Source organism: Capra hircus, chromosome 10 (assembly GCF_001704415.2).
Source record: "Capra hircus breed San Clemente chromosome 10, ASM170441v1, whole genome shotgun sequence".
In the NCBI taxonomy this organism is placed as follows: domain Eukaryota; kingdom Metazoa; phylum Chordata; class Mammalia; order Artiodactyla; family Bovidae; genus Capra; species Capra hircus.
Genome location: NC_030817.1, coordinates 59154599 through 59177934, shown reverse-complemented (window position 1 = coordinate 59177934; position 23336 = coordinate 59154599). Strand labels below are relative to the sequence as shown.

At 41.1% G+C, this 23336-nt stretch overlaps 1 protein-coding gene across 7 annotated transcripts in view; it reads right to left on the bottom strand.

Annotated features, from left to right (window-relative positions):
* TRIM9 (tripartite motif containing 9) overlaps positions 1-23336 on the bottom strand; it is a 120897-nt gene that overhangs the window by 51857 nt on the left and 45704 nt on the right. For all 7 annotated transcript variants that reach the window (XM_018054352.1, XM_018054353.1, XM_013967067.2 and 4 more), the window contains exon 2: positions 2380-2475. In XM_018054352.1, the coding sequence (XP_017909841.1) occupies positions 2380-2475 (96 nt within the window). The remainder of the gene's footprint in view (positions 1-2379; positions 2476-23336) is intronic.

Below are 23336 nucleotides of genomic sequence, written 5' to 3'. Positions count from 1 at the left end.
ACTGGGTGCCTTGGGCTGCCAGAGACAGCAGAGCCCCAGTCCATTTGTGGGGGGAAGGCCCTGCTGAAGGGAAGGAAGAGGAGCCCTGCCCACAGTGCACACATGTATTTTATAAATAACAAAATAAATTTTATTCTGCAGTGGTAGCGTTTCACTTTAGATTCAAAGAGGTAAATGTTACTTAATACATTTGTTTTTATCAAGAGGAAATCATCTCTGCAATTTGAATTACATCAAGTAAAATAAAGTTTTAGTTTGTAGAGTTGAACATGAATTGTTTTGAGAGCTGGTATATGGCCAGCTGTGCAGGGTGGAAGGTGTCATTCAGAAAGGCTGGTTGTCGGAGGGAGTTGGGTATTGTTGAGGCATGAGAGCGAAAGAATCACTGAATTTACAGGCAGAAAGAAGAAAGCAGATGGCAATGGTCTTCAATATTAAACAATAATACAAAGACAATAGAAGTTTAGACGAATAGTCATGGGCAAAACACTTGCTCCTTTCATTAAAAAAAGCAGGTAATAAGTGCAGGTAGGCAGTGAAGAATCACTGGTATATGAAACAGGCTGATATCAGCCTGCTGTGAAAGTCAGCTTGTGGGAGAACAGTAACCACGCTCTAAATGAATCATAACTTTCCATGATGTTTAAATTGAATGTTGGATCTAAATTTTTTTTTTTTTTACGTGCGTGTGCAGTCGCTCAGTCGTGTCCAACAGAGCGACCCTTTGGACCAAAGCCTGCCAGACTCCTCTGTTCATGGGATTTTTCAGGCAAGAATACTGGAGTGGGTTTCCATTTCCCTCCTCCAGGGGATCTTCTGGACCCAGGGATCGAACCCGATCTTCTGTGTCTCCTTTACTGTAGGCAGGTTCTTTATCCACTGAGCCATGCTATAGACATTTTTAAAAGCAATTCTCTCATTAAATTATAAGCATTCATTAGAGGTAATCCTTTCAATAAGTTTTATATGTAGCTATGATTCTCAAACCATAATCTGGAAAACAATTATAGTTTACAGCCAATGAGAGCTAAATACTTGTTACATGTACAGTAACAGCACTGAAAAAATAGTACTCAACTGAGTAAGCTATAAAATTTGGGGGGTTAGAAATGAAGGAACAGCTTAGCCTATCAAATTTCAATTAATTCTCAGTCATTCAGAACTGTGTCTCCTAATATAAGGATTAGTAGTTAGGCATTAGGTCACTGTTTCAAATGCAAGGTCTTCTTTGTATAAGGCATGCATTTACAACTGCTTGAGCAATCACTTCTACAAATACTAAGTTTTGGCTTTCATAGTAATTTGCTTTCGAGTTCTCACAGAAGACCCCTGGAAATCATCACTGCAGAGCTCTGTAACCAAGCAGGTTATTATTGGTAGGGAGGGGGAAGCTTTTTCAGTAAAGGCTCTGATAGAGTAAAAGAAAGCTCTGCTCTAACGAAGTGACGTGCAGGGGTGAGCCTGGGGCTGCACACTTTATGCCAGCAGGAGCAAAGAAGGGACCAATTGATAAACTTTGTTGTTTTGGAAAGCAGAAGGAAATATACAACTGTTGGCTTGCATGTCAACACAGGTCAAAAAAAATCAGTGTGAGGGGCTCTAGAAGGCTGGCTTACATTTAAAAAGCCATTTCTGCCTTGACATCGGTTAGATATTAACTCAGAAAGTCAAGCTACTGGAGGCCAGTGCTCAGGTTATTTCTGTGAGGCAAACCTGAAAACGTAAGAACATTAAACAGTGCAGAAGGTCATTATTTTAGCATTTCATGCAATTTAATGGTTTCTCCCCTTCAGCTCTGGTAGGGAGTTCACAGGCTCTCAAATGCCAAGTGATTTGTTGGTTACTGTGTCCACATAAAGCAATCTGAAATTATAGTTACCATGGGATCATGGTTGAAAAACATTTAAGTATCTAGGTAGAGGAGAAGCATTATTATGGGATAGGAAGGAAGGAAAGAAAGACATAAAAAAGAGAAAATGTGACCTATTTGTTACTATTAGATAAGATATAATTTTTGCAAGGTGCTTTGGGAACATATAGATTTAGAAAACTCAACAATAATGACTGAATTCACAAAGAAATAGACGTCTTTCTGAATGCATGGCAGCAAAGAATTAGGAGCTCAGTGTGGAAACCAGGGTTATGTCCTTGGCTTGCTGGGGAAAAGTAACCTTCTTGAGAAGGGGTATATTTGAAGTTGGTCTGTATGTGTGTTTGCATGTATTAGAACAGAAAGAGCAGAAAAAAAATATGTAGGAAATTTCCTAGGAAACATAAAAATAAAAGATAAGACAAGGAAACACTCCACTCCCAACCCCAGGTACACAGTTAACATCTTAGCACGTGGGCTTTGCTTTCTGCCTTGGTTGCTACCAATACCTGGATCTGCTGGACCATGTTGCGCAGCTGCACCAGGAACTCCTTGGCTTCCTTGGCCCTGTCTGACAGCCCGTTCAGCGCCTGGGAGAGCTGGCTCTGCAGAGACAAAGAAGGAAACCATAGAGTGCTCATCGCAGAAGGCAGCCACACAGAGTGGTTTTCATCCAAGAGCCCTCACCCCTTCGGATTCCTCTTGTCTCAGCCGGGCCACTGGGTCAACACCTGTAACCTGAAGATTCTGGTAATAACAGCATCCCGACTCCTTCCAGAGGCCCCTGAGGAGTGTTTCCTCTGAGGCAGTGAAAACTTCTGGCTGTTGTAGTCAAAGGCCCTTACCAGATATCTGCCTAGAAGTCTCTCATCTTATTAATTACTTAATTAATTCAATAATGGTTTATTTAACTTTAAATAAAAAAATAGTGATGCAGGTGATCTGATACTTATCAACACTATTTAGCCCAAAGTGCTACTGGGGTGAAAGCGGAAAGAATGAAGAGTTAACAGGATGAGAGAAGGAAGGGTGAGAGCACCTGTGATGCCCGGGGTCACTTATATGTAATGGCGAATACAAAGGGCAGGATGAGGCTCCTTCTCATCAACCTTCTCCCAAGCACATGTCCTTCTCCCAGCACAGCCCACCCCACCTCCTCTCCACACTAGCCTCCTAAAGCAAGGCGTACTTCTTCCTTTCCACACTGCACAGGGGTCCCACAGCTGCTTGATGAGATCTAAGTGGAAGCTGGCTGGAGGCTGGAGGGCTGAGAAAGCTTCTGCTTTTCTGCTAACATGGGACCAGTGTGGCTGGTGCGGCCTCTTCCCTTTTGCTCCCAACTTTATGGCAGATGCTTTGGGACTCTCAAGAAGCGAAGATCAACATGGGAAGGGAGGATGGTGAAAGGAGACAGTGCCAGGTTCCATCGGCATCTTTTAGCATCTTAACCAATACCTGAAGTCTCCTGCCACCAGGCCTCTTGTTATGTGGGGGACAAGTTACCTCCTATATTTAGTCCTTATACAGGAGCTCACCATTACTTGCAGTCATTACCGCTGTACTTGATACAAAATTCCTCCCCTAGCAGCTGCGGCAACACCCCTCCTGGAAATTACAAACTCCTTTCCCCACATCACCTTCTTTGAAAATGAATGTCTTTTCTCCTCCTTGCTAACATGATGAATTATCCACTCATCTTTTTAGTAAAAGGGTAGAATCTTAAAATTGTATTTCTTGGTCGTATGGTGGTTTTTTGCTCATATGTGCATGACTAAATAGGAAGTCAGTCACTGAATCTCCTTAAAAATGTGCATGCTGCATGCCACCGTGGGGTGGGAGAGCACAGGCTTCAGAAGGGCTCAGATACTGTCCTTCCCTAAGCATGACCTTGAGAAAGTGACCTCTGTCAGAGTTACTCCAATGGAAAAAGTGGGAAAAATAATGTTTAGCGGTTAGATTATTGTGAGGGCTGAGTACATTCATCAATGTGACGGCTCCTGCTAACAAAGAATCATGGTAAGGGAAACCACTCCAAACTCATAAATGGTGCCAGTGACTGGCTGTTCATATCTCACATATAGCTCTACCTCATCCATAAATAAGAATACTATGGTTTTTGGTGCTGTGGGCATTGCATGAGGTGTTGTATATAAGCCAAGAACCCTGCTGGCACATGGTGCATGCTTAATAAATGTTGGCTGTTATTAACTCTTATTCATCTGTTCCTTCCTGCCCATAACCCTCTGTGGACTGACTAGGGTGGGATTTGCAGGGCAGATTCCTGGAACAGGACCTGTTGGAGGATACCCTCATTGCTTGTACTTTGATTGAGGTACTTAGACTCCAGGAGTCTAAACCAAGACAGACTAGGAAGAAAAGGAACAAAGTGAGCTTACAGTTGCTGAAAGGGCTACTCAGTAATTGAATACTAGGTCCCAGCTGCACTATGAGCTGTGCTGTGCTTAGTCGTGTCTGACTCTTTGCAACTCCATGGACTGTAGCCTGCCAGACTCCTCTGTCCATGCGGATTCTCCAAGCAAGAATATTGGACTGGGTTGCCATGCCCTCCTCCAGGGGATCTTACAACCCAGGGATTGAACCCAGGTCTCCTGCACTGCAAGCTGATTCTTTTATCATCTGAGCCAGCAGGGAAGCCCATGAATACTGGAGTGGCTATCGCTTCTCCAGGGGATTTTCCTGGCCCAGGAATCGAACTGGGATCTCCTGTACTGCAGATGGACTTTTTACCAGTAGAGCTACCAGGGAAGCCCCAGCTACACTATAACTCGGGGTAAAAAATTTCTTCTCAAGAACTTTTTCAGGAGCCCAAGAGATGAAGAGAGTCTCATTTGGAACAGAGGGCAATAGAATGACAATCATATTCTAAAGGAGACATTATGTTATTGTGACTTTAGAATTCATATTCCCTCTTTTGCTGAATGAGTCAGAGTTTGCTGGGCTATCACAGTGTTCTTCCCCCTTTATTGCAACCTATGCCTTAGTTATCACATTTGGAGGTTTGAGTAGAGGGTCAAATTCATTCAACTACACAAAGCTAGAGCCACCTGGTTTCTTAGAGTCCAGTCTTGTAATTCAAGGCATCTGTATAATATAAGTCAGACCCGATGCCCAATAAGAATTGTTGATCAGGTGCTGGTATATACGTAGAAAAAAATTATACTATAGTACAAAATTATACTATAGTAGACAAAGAGTCAAAAACGACAGAATGATCTCTGTTCATTTCCAAGGCAAACCATTCAATATCACGGTAATCCAAGCCTATGCCCCAACCAGTAACACTGAAGAAGCTGAAGTTGAACAGTTCTAAGAAGACCTACAAGACCTTTTAGAACTAACACCCAAAAAAGATGTCCTTTTCATTATAGGGGACTGGAATGCAAAAGTAGCAAGTCAAGAAACACCTAGAGTAACAGGCAAATTTGGCCTTGGAATACAGAATGAAGCAGGGTAAAGGCTAACAGAGTTTTGCCAAGAGAACACACTGGTCATAGCAAACACCCTCTTCCAACAACACAAGAGAAGACTCTAAACATGGACATCACCAGATGGTCAACACCGAAATCAGATTGATTATATTCTTTGCAGCCAAAGATGGAGAAGCTCTATAGAGTCGACAAAAACAAGACTGGGAGCTGACTGTGGCTCAGATCATGAACTCCTTATTGCCAAATTCAGACTTAAATTGAAGAAAGTAGGGAAAACCACTAGACCATTCAGGTTTGACCTAAACCAAATCCCTTACGATTATACAGTGGAAGTTAGAAATAGATTTAAGGGACTAGATCTGATAGACAGAGTGATGAACTATGGACAGAGGTTCATGACACTGTACAGGAGACAGGGATCAAGACCATCGCCATGGAAAAGAAATGCAAAAAAGCAAAATGGCTGTCTGGGGAGGCCTTACAAATAGCTGTGAAAAGAAGAGAAGTGAAAAGCAAAGGAGAAAAGGAAAGATATAAGCATCTGAATGCAGAGTTCCAAAGATTAGCAAGGAGAGATACGAAAGCCTTCTTCAGCAATCAATGCAAAGAAATAGAGGAAAACAATAGAATGGGAAAGACTAGAGATCTCTTCAAGAAAATTAGAGATACCATGGGAACATTTCATGCAAAGATGGGCTCGATAAAGGACAGAAATGGTATGGACCTAACAGAAGCAGAAGATATTAAGAAGAGGTGGCAAGAATACACAGAAGAACTGTACAAAAAAGATCTTCATGACCCAGATAATCACGATGGTGTGATCACTCATCTAGAGCCAGACATCCTGGAATGTGAAGTCAAGTGGGCCTTAGAAAGCATCACTATGAACAAAGCTAGTGGAGGTGATGGAATTCCAGTTGAGCTATCTCAAATTCTGAAAGATGATGCTGTGAAAGTGCTGCACTCAATATGCCAGCTAATTTGGAAAACTCAGCAGTGGCCACTGGGCTGGAAAAGGTCAGTTTTCATTCCAGTTCCAAAGAAAGGCAATGCCAAAGAATGCTCAAACTGCCTCACAATTGCACTCATCTCACATGCTAGTAAAGTAATGCTAAAAATTCTCCAAGCCAGGCTTCAGAAATACGTGAACCGTGAACTTCCAGAAGTTCAAGCTGGTTTTAGAAAAGGCAGAGGAACCAGAGATCAAATTGCCAACATCTGATGGATCATGGAAAAAGCAAGGGAGTTCCAGAAAAACATCTATTTCTGCTTTATTGACTATGCCAAAGCCTTTGACTGTGTGGATCACAATAAACTGTGGAAAATTCTGAAAGTGATGGGAATACCAGACCACCTGACCTGCCTCTTGAGAAACCTATATGCAGGTCAGGAAGCAACAGTTAGAACTGGACATGGAACAACAGACTGGTTCCAAATAGGAAAAGGAGTACGTCAAGGGTGTATATTGTCACCCTGCTTATTTAACTTCTATGCAGAGTACATCATGAGAAACGCTGGGCTGGAAGAAGCTGAAACAAGCTGGAATCAAGATTGCCGGGAGAAATATCAATAACCTCAGATATGCAGATAACACCACCCTTATGGCAGAAAGTGAAGAGGAACTAAAAAGCCTCTTGATGAAAGTGAAAGAGGAGAGTGAAAAAGTTGGCTTAAAGCTCAGCATTCAGAAAACTAAGATCATGGCATCTGGTCCCATCACTTCATGGGAAATAGATGGGGAAACAGTGGAAACAGTGTCAGACTTTATTTTTTGGGGTTCCAAAATCACTGCAGATGGTGATTGCAGCCATGAAATTAAAAGAAGCTTACTCCTTGGAAGGAAAGTTATGACCAACCTAGATGGCATATTAAAAAGCAGAGATACTACTTTGCCAACAAAGGTCCACCTAGTCAAGGCTATGGTTTTTCCAGTGGTCATGTATGGATGTGAGTGTTGGACTGTGAAGAAAGCTTCTGTTGCTGCTGCTGCTAAGTCGCTTCAGTTGTGTCCGACTGTGTGCGACCCCATAGACGGCAGCCCAAAGGCTCCCCTGTCCCTGGGATTCTCCAGGCAAGAACACAGGAATGGGTTGCCATTTCCTTCTCCAATGCATGAAAGTGAAAAGTGAAAGTGAAGTCACTAAGTCGTGTCCTACTCTTAGCCACCCCATGGACCGCAGCCTACCAGGCTCCTCCATCCATGGGATTTTCCAGGCAAGAGTACTGGAGTGGGTTGCCAGAAGAAAGCTGAGTGCCAAAGAATTGATGCTTTTGAACTGTGTTGTTGGAGAGGACTGTTGAGAGTCCCTTGGTCTGCTAGGAAATCCAACCAGTCCATTCTAAAGGAGATCAGTCCTGGTGTTCATTGGTAGGACTGATGCTAAAGCTGAAACTCGAGTACTTTGGCAACCTCATGCGAAGAGTTGACTCATTGGAAAAGACTCTGACGCTGGGTAGGATTAGGGGCAGGAGGAGAGGGGGATAACAGAAGATGAGATGGCTGGATGGCATTACCGACTCAATGGACATGAGTTTGAGTGAACTCTGGGAGTTGGTGATGGACAGGGAGGCCTGGCGTGCTGTGATTCATGGGGTCGCAGAGAGTCGGACAAGACTGAGCGACTGAAGTGGACTGAACTGAGACAAAGAGTGTTGGCCTCACCTACTCCCTGGATTTTATATAGCAAAGCAGTATGTAAGCGGCAAAACTCAATTTATTTGCAGATTTCCTCCCTTTGTGTCTATATTTAGGCCTTCTTCCTGGCTAATGATTGTTCTGGTATTTGATAAACAAATGCATTATAAGATAAATATCTAGAAACCTTTCTCTTAAGCTTTGCCACCTTGTAGAAATGGAGCAGCAGACAATGGAAAATCCTGGAAACTATTTATCACCAGAAAATGCTCTTCTTCTATGGATTTAAATGTGTGTTGCTTTTATAGGACAGTCTTCTGATCATATTTATAAGCCACATCTGATGTGAAAGAACATTATTATTTATTTATTTTGTTTACCAGGAGCATTTGAATTCCTGCTATATGCTACCAGAGATGTTCTGTACTCAGGACCACAGAGCAGCCCTGTAAATTTATACCAGAACAGAGAAGATGCAAATATTTAGTGTGTGTTTTCAGCTGTATATGTAGCCATCAGAAGCTGTCTGTAATGCCTACGCAATAACATTCTGATGTCTTGGATATTTGTTTTCTCATTTACTGAAAAGGTATCATGATTAGAAAGTGAATGGGAGTGTGAAAATGATGTAGCCAAAGAAGCACTGACAGACAGATCTCCAGTCCAGAGCTCTGAGCATGCTTGGAACAGCCAAGATCGCCCAGAAAATGGCAAGTTGTTCCGAGCTTGGAGGAGAGAGACAAAGAACTCCACCCCTTTTCTCCTTCTCTCCTGCTTTCCCCCTCCAACTCCTCCTCTGACTGGCTCGCCCAGCCTCCCAAAGGAGTATATGCTAAGAGAGATCTGAGCACAACCTGGGAGCCCTGTGGAGCATGTCTCAGAACCACAATCACTTAGGCTCAGGAACCAGCTAATGAATTCAGTGCATGCGCCCAGCTGCCAAGCTTTCCCAGACAGGAAACCATGTCTTCATTCCTTTTCCTGCCGTGAACATTATTCATCTGTCATTTCCCCCCTCAGTTTATTAATACTATGAATACTGGATGGAGACAAATTAGAACAAATGAAAGGATACTCCCTAGCTGTCTAGGATCTGAAACTACAAGCCCAAGATGGGTCACAAAGAGTCAATCAAGAATCATACAAAATAGGTGAGGTGGCAAACAGGCAAAGGCAGCTTGGTGGCCCCCAAAACAACCTTACTCCTTCCTGGGCAGCTCTGACATAGTGCACCCTGCTGCAGACTGTGGCCTAGCCTCCTGCTTCCTGGGTACCAAGGTCAACACAAAACACAGAAATGAGGATCAATGGAATACTCTTCTGAAGGAAAGTACTCCCTCCCAGAAAATAACAATTTTTCTTGAAGAATACTGATTTTTGAGTCTTACTATATTATTGATATTATATAATTAAAAAGTAAAAACAAGAAACTCAAATGTTGTCAACATATTGGTCATTTCTTAAATACCAGGGACTTTGATGAGCACTTTTAACAGATGTCCTATTCAACTCCAGTCACTCCCCTGCCAGTTTGCAGAGGCTCAGAGGTCTGGATACTCCTGAGTTAAGGTTTTGCCACTCACATATGGAAGAGCCAGAACCCCATGATTGGAGACTGGCTGGGACCCTCTTGCCTTGATTTGAGAACAATCCCTAAAGGTCATCCCAGCTCCAGAACTCCCTGCAAGAATTGGTGGAGGCCCCTGCAGGTCAACTCCTCCCTCTGCTCAGTTCTGGTCATCTCACTTCCTTGTAGATGGATCTATGGAGACCACTGGGCAACTAACCATCCCTATTCAACTCTCCGAATCTGTGTCCAGGGCATTCCATCTAATAAACAATTTTCTAGCCTTCAGTTTCTTCATCTTCAATATGTGGTTAATAGCAGTATCTGTATCATAGGATGGGGGAGACTGGTGAGACTTATGTACTATATAAAGTTCTATACAACACCTGGCATATTGTAATCATTTAATAAGCAGTAAGTTTTACAATGAGAATTGTGTTAAAACACACATACATAAGTCATTAAAATATTTAGTCATGTCACATGTCCCAGTTTGGGGTGTGGTCAATTACAGTTATCCAGACAGCGGGGTATATTGTAGCATTCACAGTTGTTTGTTCCTTGCCATAGGACTTGGGGGACCTCCTGTAGGTGGAGCATGTGTCCTGCCTGTGTCCCTGCCCTATTGTCACCCTTGGCCATGTGATTTACTTTAAACCTGAAGAGGCCTTGTGATTTTCTGCTAGCTTTTTCCCTCTTCCTCTTTGTCACACAGATCCAGGCGTGCATTGATAAACTGGCCCTCATAAAACAAAAACAACAAATGAAGTTTGATTTGTAGTGTCTGCCAATTCCCACGGTTCATATACATAGTTGATTTTAGGTCACCAACATGGCATCACTGAACAGAGCTGGGGAGAGATGTGTATCATCGACTCTTTAGAGCTGGGGCTGTTATGAGCCAGGTCGGAATGCCACAGGGCATATCCCACATGGTGGCTGGGGGGCTTAGAAAGAAGACATGTAGAATGGAACTTGAGACTACTTCCCAGGATATAATATGAGCAAGAAATCAACCTTTGGTTTACAAGCCACTGAGATTCGGGGACTTGTTTGTTACTGCAGCAAAACTAACTAATACAGATAGCAATTATAATTTTCCATTCATGATTTTAATTTAATCAACCTCCCATTTTTAGCATGGACCAGTCACAGTGACTCATGCCAGGAAAATTATGATAAAGGAGACAAATCCCTCCCTCAAGGAACTGTCACTGCATTGCAAACACCACCATTCTGATCTTAATAATATCACATTTAAAAGTTCTCTCCCATAGGCTTTCTAATGAAGCAGAGGAAGACTAGAATACTCTAATGACTAACAACATAAATGTAGCCTCTCCACTTATGAGGGAAAATGAAAAGCGTCTGCTTTCCTACCAAGACTCAGCCAGTTCTGGCCAGAGTTTGAATTTCAGAGATAATCTACACGGACTGTATCCACCAAACTTCAAATATTTCTCCATCTTAGACAGAAAACTCTCAAAATGGAGATGCAAATCAACATGGCAGGTTTTTTTCAGCAATGAAATAGAGGAGCCATTTTTTGCCTCAGAGCAGAGCAAAAAAACTGTTGCCTCACCCCAACGTTCATAGTTTCTTGGTGGAAATTGAATTGCTACATCTCTATGGTTTTTGCTTAGAGTGCTGGAAGCCATGAAAGAATTCATGCAGCAACTGCTGTGACTGAAGGCTTGAAACTTTAATAAAGTGGCAGGCACACAGGCTGGAAGGTCAACACCACTCTGCTCAAGGCTGAGCAAGCCTTTCTATGGATATTCTAACCCACCACAGGCGTGTTGTCAGGCAGTTACTAGGTATTTACACCCGAGGATCAAAAATATGCCTTCCTTGGGCTAAGTTTTTGTGCAAATATTGGATTTTACATCCTGGAGATGGCTTATAGGACAGATCTCCTTTGTGCGTGTGTTGTCTTTTCTCCTAGGTAAATTCAAGGGCCCCAAATAGCAGACTCTGAGTCCTTTTCTAGAAAGCTGTATGGATCCCCCAGCTGTCTTCACATTCACACTGTTCTGCTGTGTTCTTCCAAATGGTGTTACAGCATTCTGCTTTGTCTGATACTACCAGGGAACAGCTGAAGCAAAACAGATTGAGATCTGTAAGTTTTCAGTTCTTAATAGTATTTAAATGTTCCAGATAGAAACTCTCAGTTCTATAATTAGGACTTTTCACTAAGCAGTTTAAAACATAGTCTTAGAAATATATATGAAAAGGTAAAAAAAAAAAGCACTAAACTATTTTTCATATAGAAATGCTTTGTGCTTTTCAGAGACTGAATTGTTAGGTGCTCAAAAGAGGAATGACTTATTCTTTCAAGTTTCTTGGCAAGAGTAAGACTTTCATTTGTTTTAAGAAATAACTTTTCCCACCTTATTTTAAAGGCAGAACATGTTCATTTCACAAAAATAAGAAAGAAAGAAAAATCAGAAAATTAAGAGACTTAGAAGAAGAAAAGAAAAATTTCAGTCTCACCAGAGACACACTACTTATTAATAGCCTTGATAATGAACCCTTGGTGTTTATTTTTTAAAATTTTGTATACCCTTATAATTAAATATGTATGTCTCCATACAGTATATTGGAGAAGGCAATGGCACCCCACTCCAATACTCTTGCCTGGAGAATCCCATGGATGGAGGAGCCTGGTAGGCTGCAGTCCATGGGGTTGCTAAGAGTTGGACACAACTGAGCGACTTCACTTTCACTTTTCACTTTCATGCATTGGAGAAGGAAATGGCAACCCACTCCTGTGTTCTTTCCTGGAGAATCCCAGGGACGGGAGAGCCTGGTGGGCTGCCGTCTATGGGGTCGCACAGAGTCGGACACGACTGAAGCGACTTAGCAGCAGTAGCAGCAGCAGCATACAGTGTATATCAACAAAATGGACATCAGGTTATATACTCACTGATGTCTTGAAATCTGTCCTTTTCACTTAATATGATATAAATATTTTTCCATCTGACTAAGTACTCTACTGCATATCTGACTAATAGCTAAATAACACTAATCACTAAAAAACACTCTGGTAACATTTACTACATGGCAGGCAAAGCTTTATACATCTTAACTCATCTTTTTTCACAAAACAGCCCAGCAAAAGTAGATACAATATTATCCATATTTTTTATAGGCGAGAGAATGAAGGCAAGGGAGGTTAATTGTCCAACATCATAAATTTGCTAAGAAGCAGAGCAGGGATTCAAACCTAGGAAGCCCACAGCCAGAATCTGTGCTATTCACTGATAAACTGTAGGATAAACCAGGGTGTAGGCACATCACTATTTAGAGAACCTCCTATTTTAGCATATTTAGTTTGTTTCCATCTTGTTGCAAAGAGCTGAATGAAATTCATACAGGAATATTGTGAATACCTTCTTGATTATCCCCATTTCCAAAAGTGAAACTGCTTGATCTGCAAACTTTCCTAGAGAGTTTTAAAAATCATGTTATCAGAATGTCCCTTTATGTGATCATCTAACTTACACTCCTGCTGAAGGTGATATATAGGTAGATATTCTTGCCTATATATCTCACTCCAAATATTATCATTTGTATTTACCTTTGTGATCTGGTAGGCAAAGAATGGAATCTAAATTTTTTAACCTGCATTTTAAAATTACCAGGATGGATGGGTGAGTTTTTTTTTTCTTCAAAAGCTTCTTATTGATATTTTCCTACTTAAGGGACAAGTTCCCACCAGTATTATTTGTGAAGCCCTTAGTAGAGGTCCTAACCTATGGGGTGCTACCTAAGTGTGTATTACATAAACTAGTTTTTTTCCACTGCTGATGACTAGACAAGGCTGGCCTCACTGCACGTATTTGCTTACCTAGAAAGCCTTAGAGATCCAAAACTGGACAGTGATCTGGAAAATTCGGGTGGGCCAGTGAACAGGAAGTGAAATCATAGATTGTTATTAATAACTTGAGTAGATTATGGTCAGAATGTCTGATTCATAAGATCTCTACTGTTTTACATGTATAATTATTATTTTGTGGACAGATACAAGTACATGATAGCTTCTGGTAAACATGCAATGAGCGTAAGAGAAGAATATACTTTCTTTTTGTGGGAGAGAATATATATAATACAAAAATGATATGTAATATAAAATTTTGTAACATATTTGTAAACACAATTTAACTTGTTAATTGCATTATTCAGATATCCTAAATTTTTGTTATTTGTCTCCTTGGACTGCAAGGAGATCCAACCAGCCCATCCTGAAGGAGATCAGCCCTGAGATTTCTTTGGAAGGAATGATGCTAAAGCTGAAACTCCAGTACTTTGGCCACCTCATGCGAAGAGTTGACTCAGTGGAAAAGACCCTAATGCTGGGAGGGGTTGGGGGCAGGAGGAGAAGGGAACGACAGAGGATGAGATGGCTGGATGGCATCACTGACTCGATGGACGTGAATCTGAGTGAACTCCGGGAGTTGGTAATGGAGGCCTGGCGTGCTGCGATTCATGGGGTCGCAAAGAGTCGGACACGACTGAGCGACTGAACTGAACTGAACTGACTTACAATATTCTAAAACAAACAAGTAATCAAATTTCCCACAAAGATTGTCTTTGATCCCATTCTCCTTTAGTTTTGCTTTCTGTATTTGTGGCTCTGTTGTTTGTTATATCATATTTATACCTTTTAACATTGGAGCTTATCCTTTTATGTTTCACTTAGTTCTTTTGATCTTGAATTCCATTTCATCTGATATTGCTATATTTATACCCTCCTCTCTCTCATACAACTTTGCTCCTCTTATTTCAAAACTATATTTGTTTTTAACTCAATCTGATTTTTTTTCACTGTCATTGGGAAATTTGAGCTATTTACACTTATTGTATTAATTGATATAGTTGGCTATATTCCACCAATATTATTTATATTTCTATTTGTTATAATCTATTTTTCCTTTTTAAAAAATTTGTGGCTTTATCACATTTCTTTTAATATCTTAATCCCACTCAAGAATTAATTTGGATGGTTTGCTGTGCTTTTCCATGTTACCTTCCCATCTTGTCATCACATGTCAACCTACATTTGTCCATCACTAAATAGAAATTTACTAATAACTTTGATTCACCTTTCCTACTACAGTCCCCCAAATGCTTAGCTTAATGTATCTCTCAGAAATTAAGAAATGCCATTCTAAAAACCCTTGGATGAAACTGATAATTGAAACAGAATTTATAAATTATATAGATATTGAGGATAAATAGTTTATAAAAGTACATTACATTTAAAAATATGATTATTTGGAAGAGGTAGGAAACCCTAATGCTGGTTATAACAAGGTTCCTACTAGAAATATTATTTTTAGATGGAACCTGGAAAACCTGCAACATTTTTTCCCCTTTCCCTATCTTGACCTCCTAGACCCAGAATAGAATCTTTTCCATCTCTAATACACTTTCAAAGGTAAGTCACAGTGGTGGCCAGACCATAAAGGAAAGAAAAGGCTTTTTTTGCACGTAAGTGCTTATATAAGGATGGCTTGGGCAGCTGTTCTTATGTTCTGAACATTCAATGATTTCAGTGTCTTTTTTCCCTAGTATTACAAGTTGCATGGCAGGATGCAGCGGTCTCTATCTCTTTTTAAATATATATATATTTTTTACAGCATCAAAGAATAGCTAAGCTAAGCAAGCCTATAAATGAGGTTGAAGTCACAAGTTTGCTTTGAACGTTACTGGTAAACAAATACAACTGGTGGCATTCCCATCTGCTCTTCAGCCTTTGTGACCCTTTGGGAGGAATAAAAGCCACCCTGTGACATCTATACCAATGAGCAGCATTGGGGAATGTTCACTCCAGTGGAGTACCTGTGCCTCGTAGTGTCACTGAGAGCAGGGCTCAGCCACCAGATTCCAGGTGAGCTGGTTCAATTTGTGGATATCAATTCTATTTCTTGATGTTGTAGGCAGAATAATGGCTCCTTGAATGTCCATACCCAAATCCTTGAAACCTGGGTTATCTTACCTCACATGGCGAAAAGAACTTGGCAGATGGGATTAAGGTTTTGGACCTTGATTCTAAGAGATCATCCTAGATTATCTTGCTGAACCAGCCTAATCACACAAGTCCTAAAAAGTAGAGGATCTTCTGGGCTACAGTCAATGAGAGTGTTGTGACTATGGAAGAATCAGGTGTATCTTTCTCCTTCAACCTGTTATGATCATCAGTTTATAAGTACCCTGAAGTCTCAGCGCACCTGAACTTTTACTTATTTTGGAAAATCTACATTTCCCAATGGGGTCATTGGGAGGTTGGGAAATATTAATCATGACATCTGAATTTTTATTCTGACCATAGGACCCCATGACAACATTGAGGCAGATATTAACACAGCTTCTTTAACAAGCTTCTTTAGAGAAAAGGGCGCACAAGGAGAGACCACTGCACATCCACTGGACTGGCAAAACTAGGTGCTGGTGAGGATGAGAGTCTCACACGCGCTATTGAAAATTACACGGCAAAACCACCTGGGAAACTGGTGCTTTCTAGGAAAGTTATAAGATACCCGACATGACAGCATATGTCTACAAAGACTTAGATAAAAATGTTCATAGCAGCTTTATTTATAACAGCCTCAAGTTGGAAACTGCCCAAATGTCTATCAACAGTAACATGGATAAATAAATTCTGTATATTCATACAATAGAACACTGCTTAGCAATGAATACATTCAAGCTAATGATATACATGAAACATAAATGAGTCTTAAAACATTATGTTGATTAAAAGAAGTGAGACAAAAAGATACATATTGTCATTTATGCAAAATTCAAAAACATAAAGAACTAATCTATGATGATGGAAGTCAGGAAAATAGTGACCTTGGTAGGTAGGAAGATTGGAAAAGTGTTTTGTGAAATTCTCTGAGGGAAGATTATGTTCTATATCTTGATCTGGGTATTATATATATATATATATATATATATATATACACACACACATATGTATTAATAGATGTAAAATTTATAAATATAAAATATAAATATAAAAAATTCATTGAGCTATAAATTTAAGGTTTGTATATTTTACTGGAGAAATTTTATGCTTTTTATTTTTAAATGAATTTTTTCCCCCAAGGATAAATCTTGTATATAATTAATCTGTTTTCTAAGACCCCATGATGTGGGATAACTTTTTTTTTTCCTAAAAACAATTTAGTGTTTTTTCAGATGACCTTATTTGTTTTTCAACTGAATCTCTGAATTTAAATAGATACCTATCAAATCCTCAAGAATCTTATAACTGACTACTAAAAATATTTCACTCAATTTTCTGTAATACTTGGTATTGGGAGCTGTTGCTGCCTTGGATGAAGACTGTCATCTCTCAGCCTTGCCTCTGACCACGTTGTCATTTCTCTTCTGTTTCAGATACCCAGCAGCACCTGAAATCTAGCCACATGGCATCCACTAACTCTGGTGTGTATATCCACTCACAATGATGCCAGTTTAATTTAAAAGATGTATCTGGTTTGATAGATAGTAAGGTCCTACTGTATAGCACAGGGAGCTAAATTCTGATAGTTCCTCTGATAAATCATAATGGAAAAGACTGTAAAAAGGAATACCTATATATGTATAACTGAATCACTTTGCTGTACAGCACAAATTAACACAACTGTACTTCAATAAAAAATAAAAAATGTGTCTGGTTGAAGGTCCTTTAAGAGGAAATGTGTGCCTAATCTGAAAAGTGGTAATTTCTTAGAGGGAGCAGGGATGACTGGGGCTATGGAGCGAAAAATGGAACGGCTTTCACCACCTCTGCTGGTATCTCCACCAACCCTCAGAAATGTTCTGTCCTTTTAGGAAGGCACAAATACCGTAAGGCTTGAAATACACATGTTCTTTCTGGTCAACTTACGATGCTATAAGTTTGTAGGAATAAGAACTTGTGAACAGACATGCTTGGTTTGACTATGAATTTGAGATGCACACGATCCTTTCATTTTGATGACAAACCCACATATTACTTTTCTGACATTCTTAACATTTAACTTATAAAGCTTAAATACAAAGAAATTGAATTATCCTTAACATAACTACCATGGCTTCAATTATTCTGGAACAAACTAAAACACAATCTTACTGTTCTAATAAATGATCCTCGTCATTGGCAAGAAAGAAACTCTTTGGGTTATCTTAAATAGCTTCTAAAACATACTTTGGTTGTTTCCCCCCAGTACTGAAAGGTTTGTTAGGATCCAGTATAGGTCAATTTTCCATCCAAAGTAAAATCAATAGTGATCATCGATACTGTTCAGAAAAATAGATCTAAGCCATGTCTGATTTCTTTTCACCCTTTCCCTCGGCATCTTTGTCAATCCATCTCCAGCAAGTGAATTGAAGCTCCAGCCTAGTGAAATGGGAATGGTTTCCATGACAACAGATTTTTGCTCTGTTAGTTAGAATCTAAGATTTGACTCCCACAGAAATAAATCTCACTATGGGAATTGGTTGATTTTATAAACGACTAAATAACTGTGCAATCATTTCCAAAGAAAAGCTTGTTAAAAGCTTGTGCGAGCAAGGATGGGTTATGTGAGGTGACTGCTGAATCTGCCACTGGCATCACACAGACAGAGCAACGTGCACGGAAAAACCTATTCAGAGCTGCAGTTTGCTCCATTCTGTACCCGCCAAGTGTGGGCTGCACAGCCTGGCCCTCCTGTGAATTTCAATGATGTTTTCATCTGAGGTAGAGGGAACAGATTTGAGAGCACCTCACAGCAAATGACAAGTGTTCACCCCCAAATGTCTTTCCTCTTTTTCCCAGAAACTATTAGTTCCCTGAAAAGAAGAGATTTCCAGAGCTGTTCTTAAGTATGATATGAATTTAATTGCTTATTATCTATTTCTCTGTTAAAATTAGGTGCTGCTTTTGTCTAAGAATACACTTTTCTCTTTTACCGTGATTTCCCCTTCTTAGTAAAATCATTTTATCAATTAAAAACAACTTAAATATATTACTTATTATATATATTAGAAATATAAAGAAACATTCTCAGGTTTTTAATTTTTATTTCAATACTTCACATGACATTATGTGTTTCAAATAAGGTTTTATAAACATATTTCCTAATAGCATTTATACAAATCATAATGGTTAATTCTGATTTGTAAGAAAAAATTATTATCAATCTCATTAGTCACTCAGTCTTGTCTGATTCTTTGTGACCCTCAGGCTCCTCTGTCCAAGGGAATTTTCAGCCAAGAATACTGGAGTGGGTTGCCATTATCCTCCTCCAGGGGACTGTCCTGACCTAGGGATCGAACTCATGCAGGATTCTTTACCTGCTGAGCCATGGGCGAGGCAGTATGTAATTAACAAAGTGAATTTCATTCCTGAGCCCCCTAAGCCACATTTCCTTCTGAACACAGGGACTTACTGCTGGACCAGCAAGTTCTGTTGGAGTGAGGTGGTGTCCTCAGCATAGAACTGAAGAGGGAATGGGTATGTGGCGTTGAATAAGGATGCTGATTGTTCAAGACTGCGATGAGAACCCTCTGCAGAGTGAGAATTTGATAGCTTAATCAACCCCTCTCTCCCCAGCCTGTGATACACGATGCTAAGCGGGCTAGTTTTCAAACGCCACTGAAAGTATCCTGTTGCGATTCCTCAGTGCCCCACCTTGTCACTGTCCCCACCCAGCAGAAGACAGTTACGGCTAAATCTGGTAAAGTCTGCCTCTCTGTGTTGTGCAGCTTCCTTGTCCCCCTAGCCTATCCCCTGATGCCACAACTTCTCCTTTCTCCTCTGAAAGCCAGGAAGGATCAGACACCAGTCTGATCCTTAAGAGTGATTGGACAAACACCCCATTATCCTTTCATTGAAATTCATTCACATTAAAATTTTATCTAAACTAAAGATTTCCATTTTAAATCTTTTATTTCTGGTTGTCAAATGAAAGACTTTGTAGTTAAGGAAATTTTTGGCAATGTTGAGAAAAGTGGGAATAATTTTGGTGAGGAAAAGGGACCTTGAAATTAGTTTTACAGATGTGCTTGGCCACAAAGGCAAACCTGAAATGATCTTTATAGGATAAAATTTCTCTCCTCCCACCCCTCCCATTGGACAACTTCCTCCTTAGGGTGAGTGCAGCTCTCTGAAGCCTTTGAAGGCCTGTTCCTATGGCAGGTGCAGATGGAGGAATTGGTGTCCCTTCATCTTGAACCTTTCCCAGGAGCTGAGACTGCTCCACTGTAGTCCTGCCTGCTTCTTCCAGACCTGGCCTTAACCTTCTGGGGGTGAACATAGGGCTAGCCTCCTCCTCTGCCACTTTTAATTATGTAAATATCACACCTATATATTCCTGGCACAAAACATTTAGCTTATTGTTAATAAGGTTTTTTAAAATTTAAATTTATTTATTTTAATTGGAGGCTAATTACTTTATAATATTGTATTGGTTTTGCCATACATCAACATGAATCCGCCATGGGTGTACACGCGTTCCCAATCCTGAACCCCCCTCCCGTCACCCTCCCTGTACCATCCCTCTGGGTCATCCCAGTGCACCAGCCCCAAGCATCTTGTATCCTGCATCGAACCTAGACTGGCGATTTGTTTCTTATATGATATTATACATGTTTCAATGCCATTCTCCCAAATCATCCCACCCTTGCCCTCTCCCACAGAGTCCAAAAGACTGTTCTATACATCTGTGTCTCTTTTGCTGTCTTGCATACAGGGTTATCGTTACCTTCTTTCTAAATTCCATATATATGCATTAGTATACAGTATTGGTGTTTTTCTTTCTGGCTTACTTCACTCTGTATAATAGGCTCCAGTTTTATCCACCTCATTAGAACCGATTCAAATGTATTCTTTTTAATGGCTGAGTAATACTCCATTGTGTATATGTACCACAGCTTTCTTATCCATTGGTCTGCTGATGGACATCTAGGTTGCTTCCATGTCCTGGCTATTGCTTATACGAGGTCCCAACATGCATGCATTATATCTCCTATAATGTTTCTATCTCTGAATTTCTAAGAATGTGATTACTTAAGATTTCCCAGGTGGCTCAAGTGGTAAAGAACCTACCTGCGAAGCAGGAGACACAGGAGATATGGATCCGATCCCTGAGTTGGGAAGATTCCCTGGAGGAGGGCGTGGGAACCCACTCCAGTATTCTTGCCTGGGAAATCCCATGGACAGAGGAGCTTGGTGGGCTACAGTCCTTGGGGTCGCAAAGAGCTGGACACAGCTGAGTGACTAGGCACACACACACGCCTGAGACTGCACACTTCAGATGGGACTTGAGCCCAGCCAGAACTCAGTTTGGACTTGAACCCATGGGCTGGGACTCAAACCCACTGCCTTTTAATTGATATCACATACCTGGTCTCAGGACTTAAAGAAGATAAGATTCTTTATGTCTCAGTACAGAAAGAATCCAGAATGTCATTACAGAATGTTCCATAAAAAATCAGTTTTATGGGAATTGTCTTAATGTTTTCTATATAGAATATCATCTTCTGCCTATTTCCAGTTATATATTTAAAATGACAGAACTCCAGTATGCTGATGGCTAATAGATTTAAGAATGGAGAGAGGTGAGGTATTGGGGAAGAAAGAAATCAGAGGGGGTAGAAAATGTGGTCTCATGGGCAGAGCATCAAACTGATGGCAGGGGTATCAAAGAGGGGAAGGCAGAGAATGGTGGGGCCAATGGAGAGAAGAGAAAGGTAAAGCCTTGTGGAGAAAAGATGGAGAACAAGCTAGTATCAAAACACCAGACCAACTGGGGCCGTGCTGAAACACTTGTTAACTCATAAGCTCCCTTGGCTAGTTCCATCTAAAGCAGTTTTATGTGAAATTTGGGAGGAAAGCAAATATTAAGATTTATAACTTTTATCTGTTTTTATTAGCTGTACATACAGAACTAATCGAACTCCAACTAATTCTATGACTGCTTTTCAGTTCTCTGCTTGTAGAATGAAACTGAGAAGAGGTGGTGGCTCTGAAATGTGTCAAGGAGGGTAGAATGACATTCTCTAGAATTCCCTTCCCTTGATGTCCAGTTAGAGTGGGCCACAGGGAGATCCTTGAGGGAGATTTGGAAGAGGGAGGGAATTGTCATTTCATAATATCAGCACAGTGAATATCTAGCTCTACCAAGTTGGATTCCCCAGTCATTGCACATTAAGAGCTTTTCAGGGTTCAACTGGATGTCTGGCAGCTTACAGAAGGATCATCACACAGGCTGTCCTTGCCATGTGAACGTTTGACTGCAGAGGTCAGGTTGGATAGCACGCCTGTCCTGGGAATTCTCACCTCACAGACTTTACAGACATGAGTCATGTACAATGTGACAGCCTAGGAAGAGAGTCACTAGGGCTCTTCCCCAGTGAGAATGATAGCAGGGTGCTGAGCATGTCTTCCCCCATATTTTTTAAGCGATCTTCTCAACAGAGCACTGATAAGACAGTTCACACATTTGTCTGTCTGCCTGTCCATCCATCAGATCCTTCTATTCAGTGTGTCCTATGTCAAGGTCATTGGTCAGTTAGTAAGGACACAAACACCAACATGACCCCAGACTCTGCCCTGGAGAAGCTGGTGACCTAGGATAGTGGAAGTGAAGTGAAGTGAAAGTCACTCAGTCACGTCTGAGTCTTTGCGACCCCATGGACTATATAGTCCATGGAATTCTCCAGGCCAGAATACTGGAGTTGGTAGCCAGTCCCTTCTCCAGGGGATCTTTCCCACCCAGGGGCTGAACCCAGGTCTTCCACATTGCAGGTGGATTCTTTGCCAGCTGAGCCATGAGCGTAGCCCCTAGGACAGGGGGCAGGCATGCAAACTTACATGAATGCCAAAAAATGTTATGGCGTGTGAGCGAGTACCATGGACTTAACAGAAGGCAGTGCTTGGTTCTCCTGTGGCGGGTGTGGGTTAAGAGAGCACCAGGAGGTAAAAGCTCAAGTGTTGCATTCCCAACAAGCAGGGCTGTGGAAGGGTAGGACGGCCTGGTTTGATTGGGAACTGTGAGTCGCTCAGCGTGGCTGTAGCTCAAGAGAGAGGAGATGTGGTCCAGAGATGTTTTGATGTTTTTTCTCTGCTTCCTGTAGTAAGCAGAGCCATCACTGCTCAAGTTGTTGCTAAATTTCTTAAACGAGTAAGCATAGGCATTACTTGATTTTATTCTGCTGGCTTTCAGAAAAGGTCTGAACTCTCATCTCCTTCAGTTCAGTCACTCAGTCATGTCCGACTCTTTGCCACCCCATGAATCGCAGCATGCCAGGCCTCCCTGTCCATCACCAACTCCTGGAGTTCACTCAGACTCACGTCCATTGAGTCAGTGATGCCATTCAGCCATCTCATCCTCTTTCGTCCCCTTCTCCTCCTGCCCCCAATCCCTCCCAGCATCAGAGTCTTTTCCAATGACTCAACTCTTCACATGAGGTGGCCAAAGTACTGGAGTTTAAGCTTTAGCATCATTTCTTCCAAAGAAATCCCAGGGCTGATCTCCTTCAGAATAGACGGGTTGGATCTCCTTGCAGTCCAAGGGACGCTCAAGAGTCTTCTCCAACACCACACTTCAAAAGCATCAATTCTTCGGCACTCAGCCTTCTTCACAGTCCAACTCTCACATCCATACATGACCACAGGAAAAACCATAGCCTTGACTAGACAGACCTTAGTCGGCAAAGTAATGTCTCTGCTTTTGAATATGCTCTCTAGGTTGGTCATAGCTTTTCTTCCAAGGAGTAAGCATCTTTTAATTTCATGGCTGCAATCACCATCTGCAGTGATTCTGGAGCCCCAAAAAA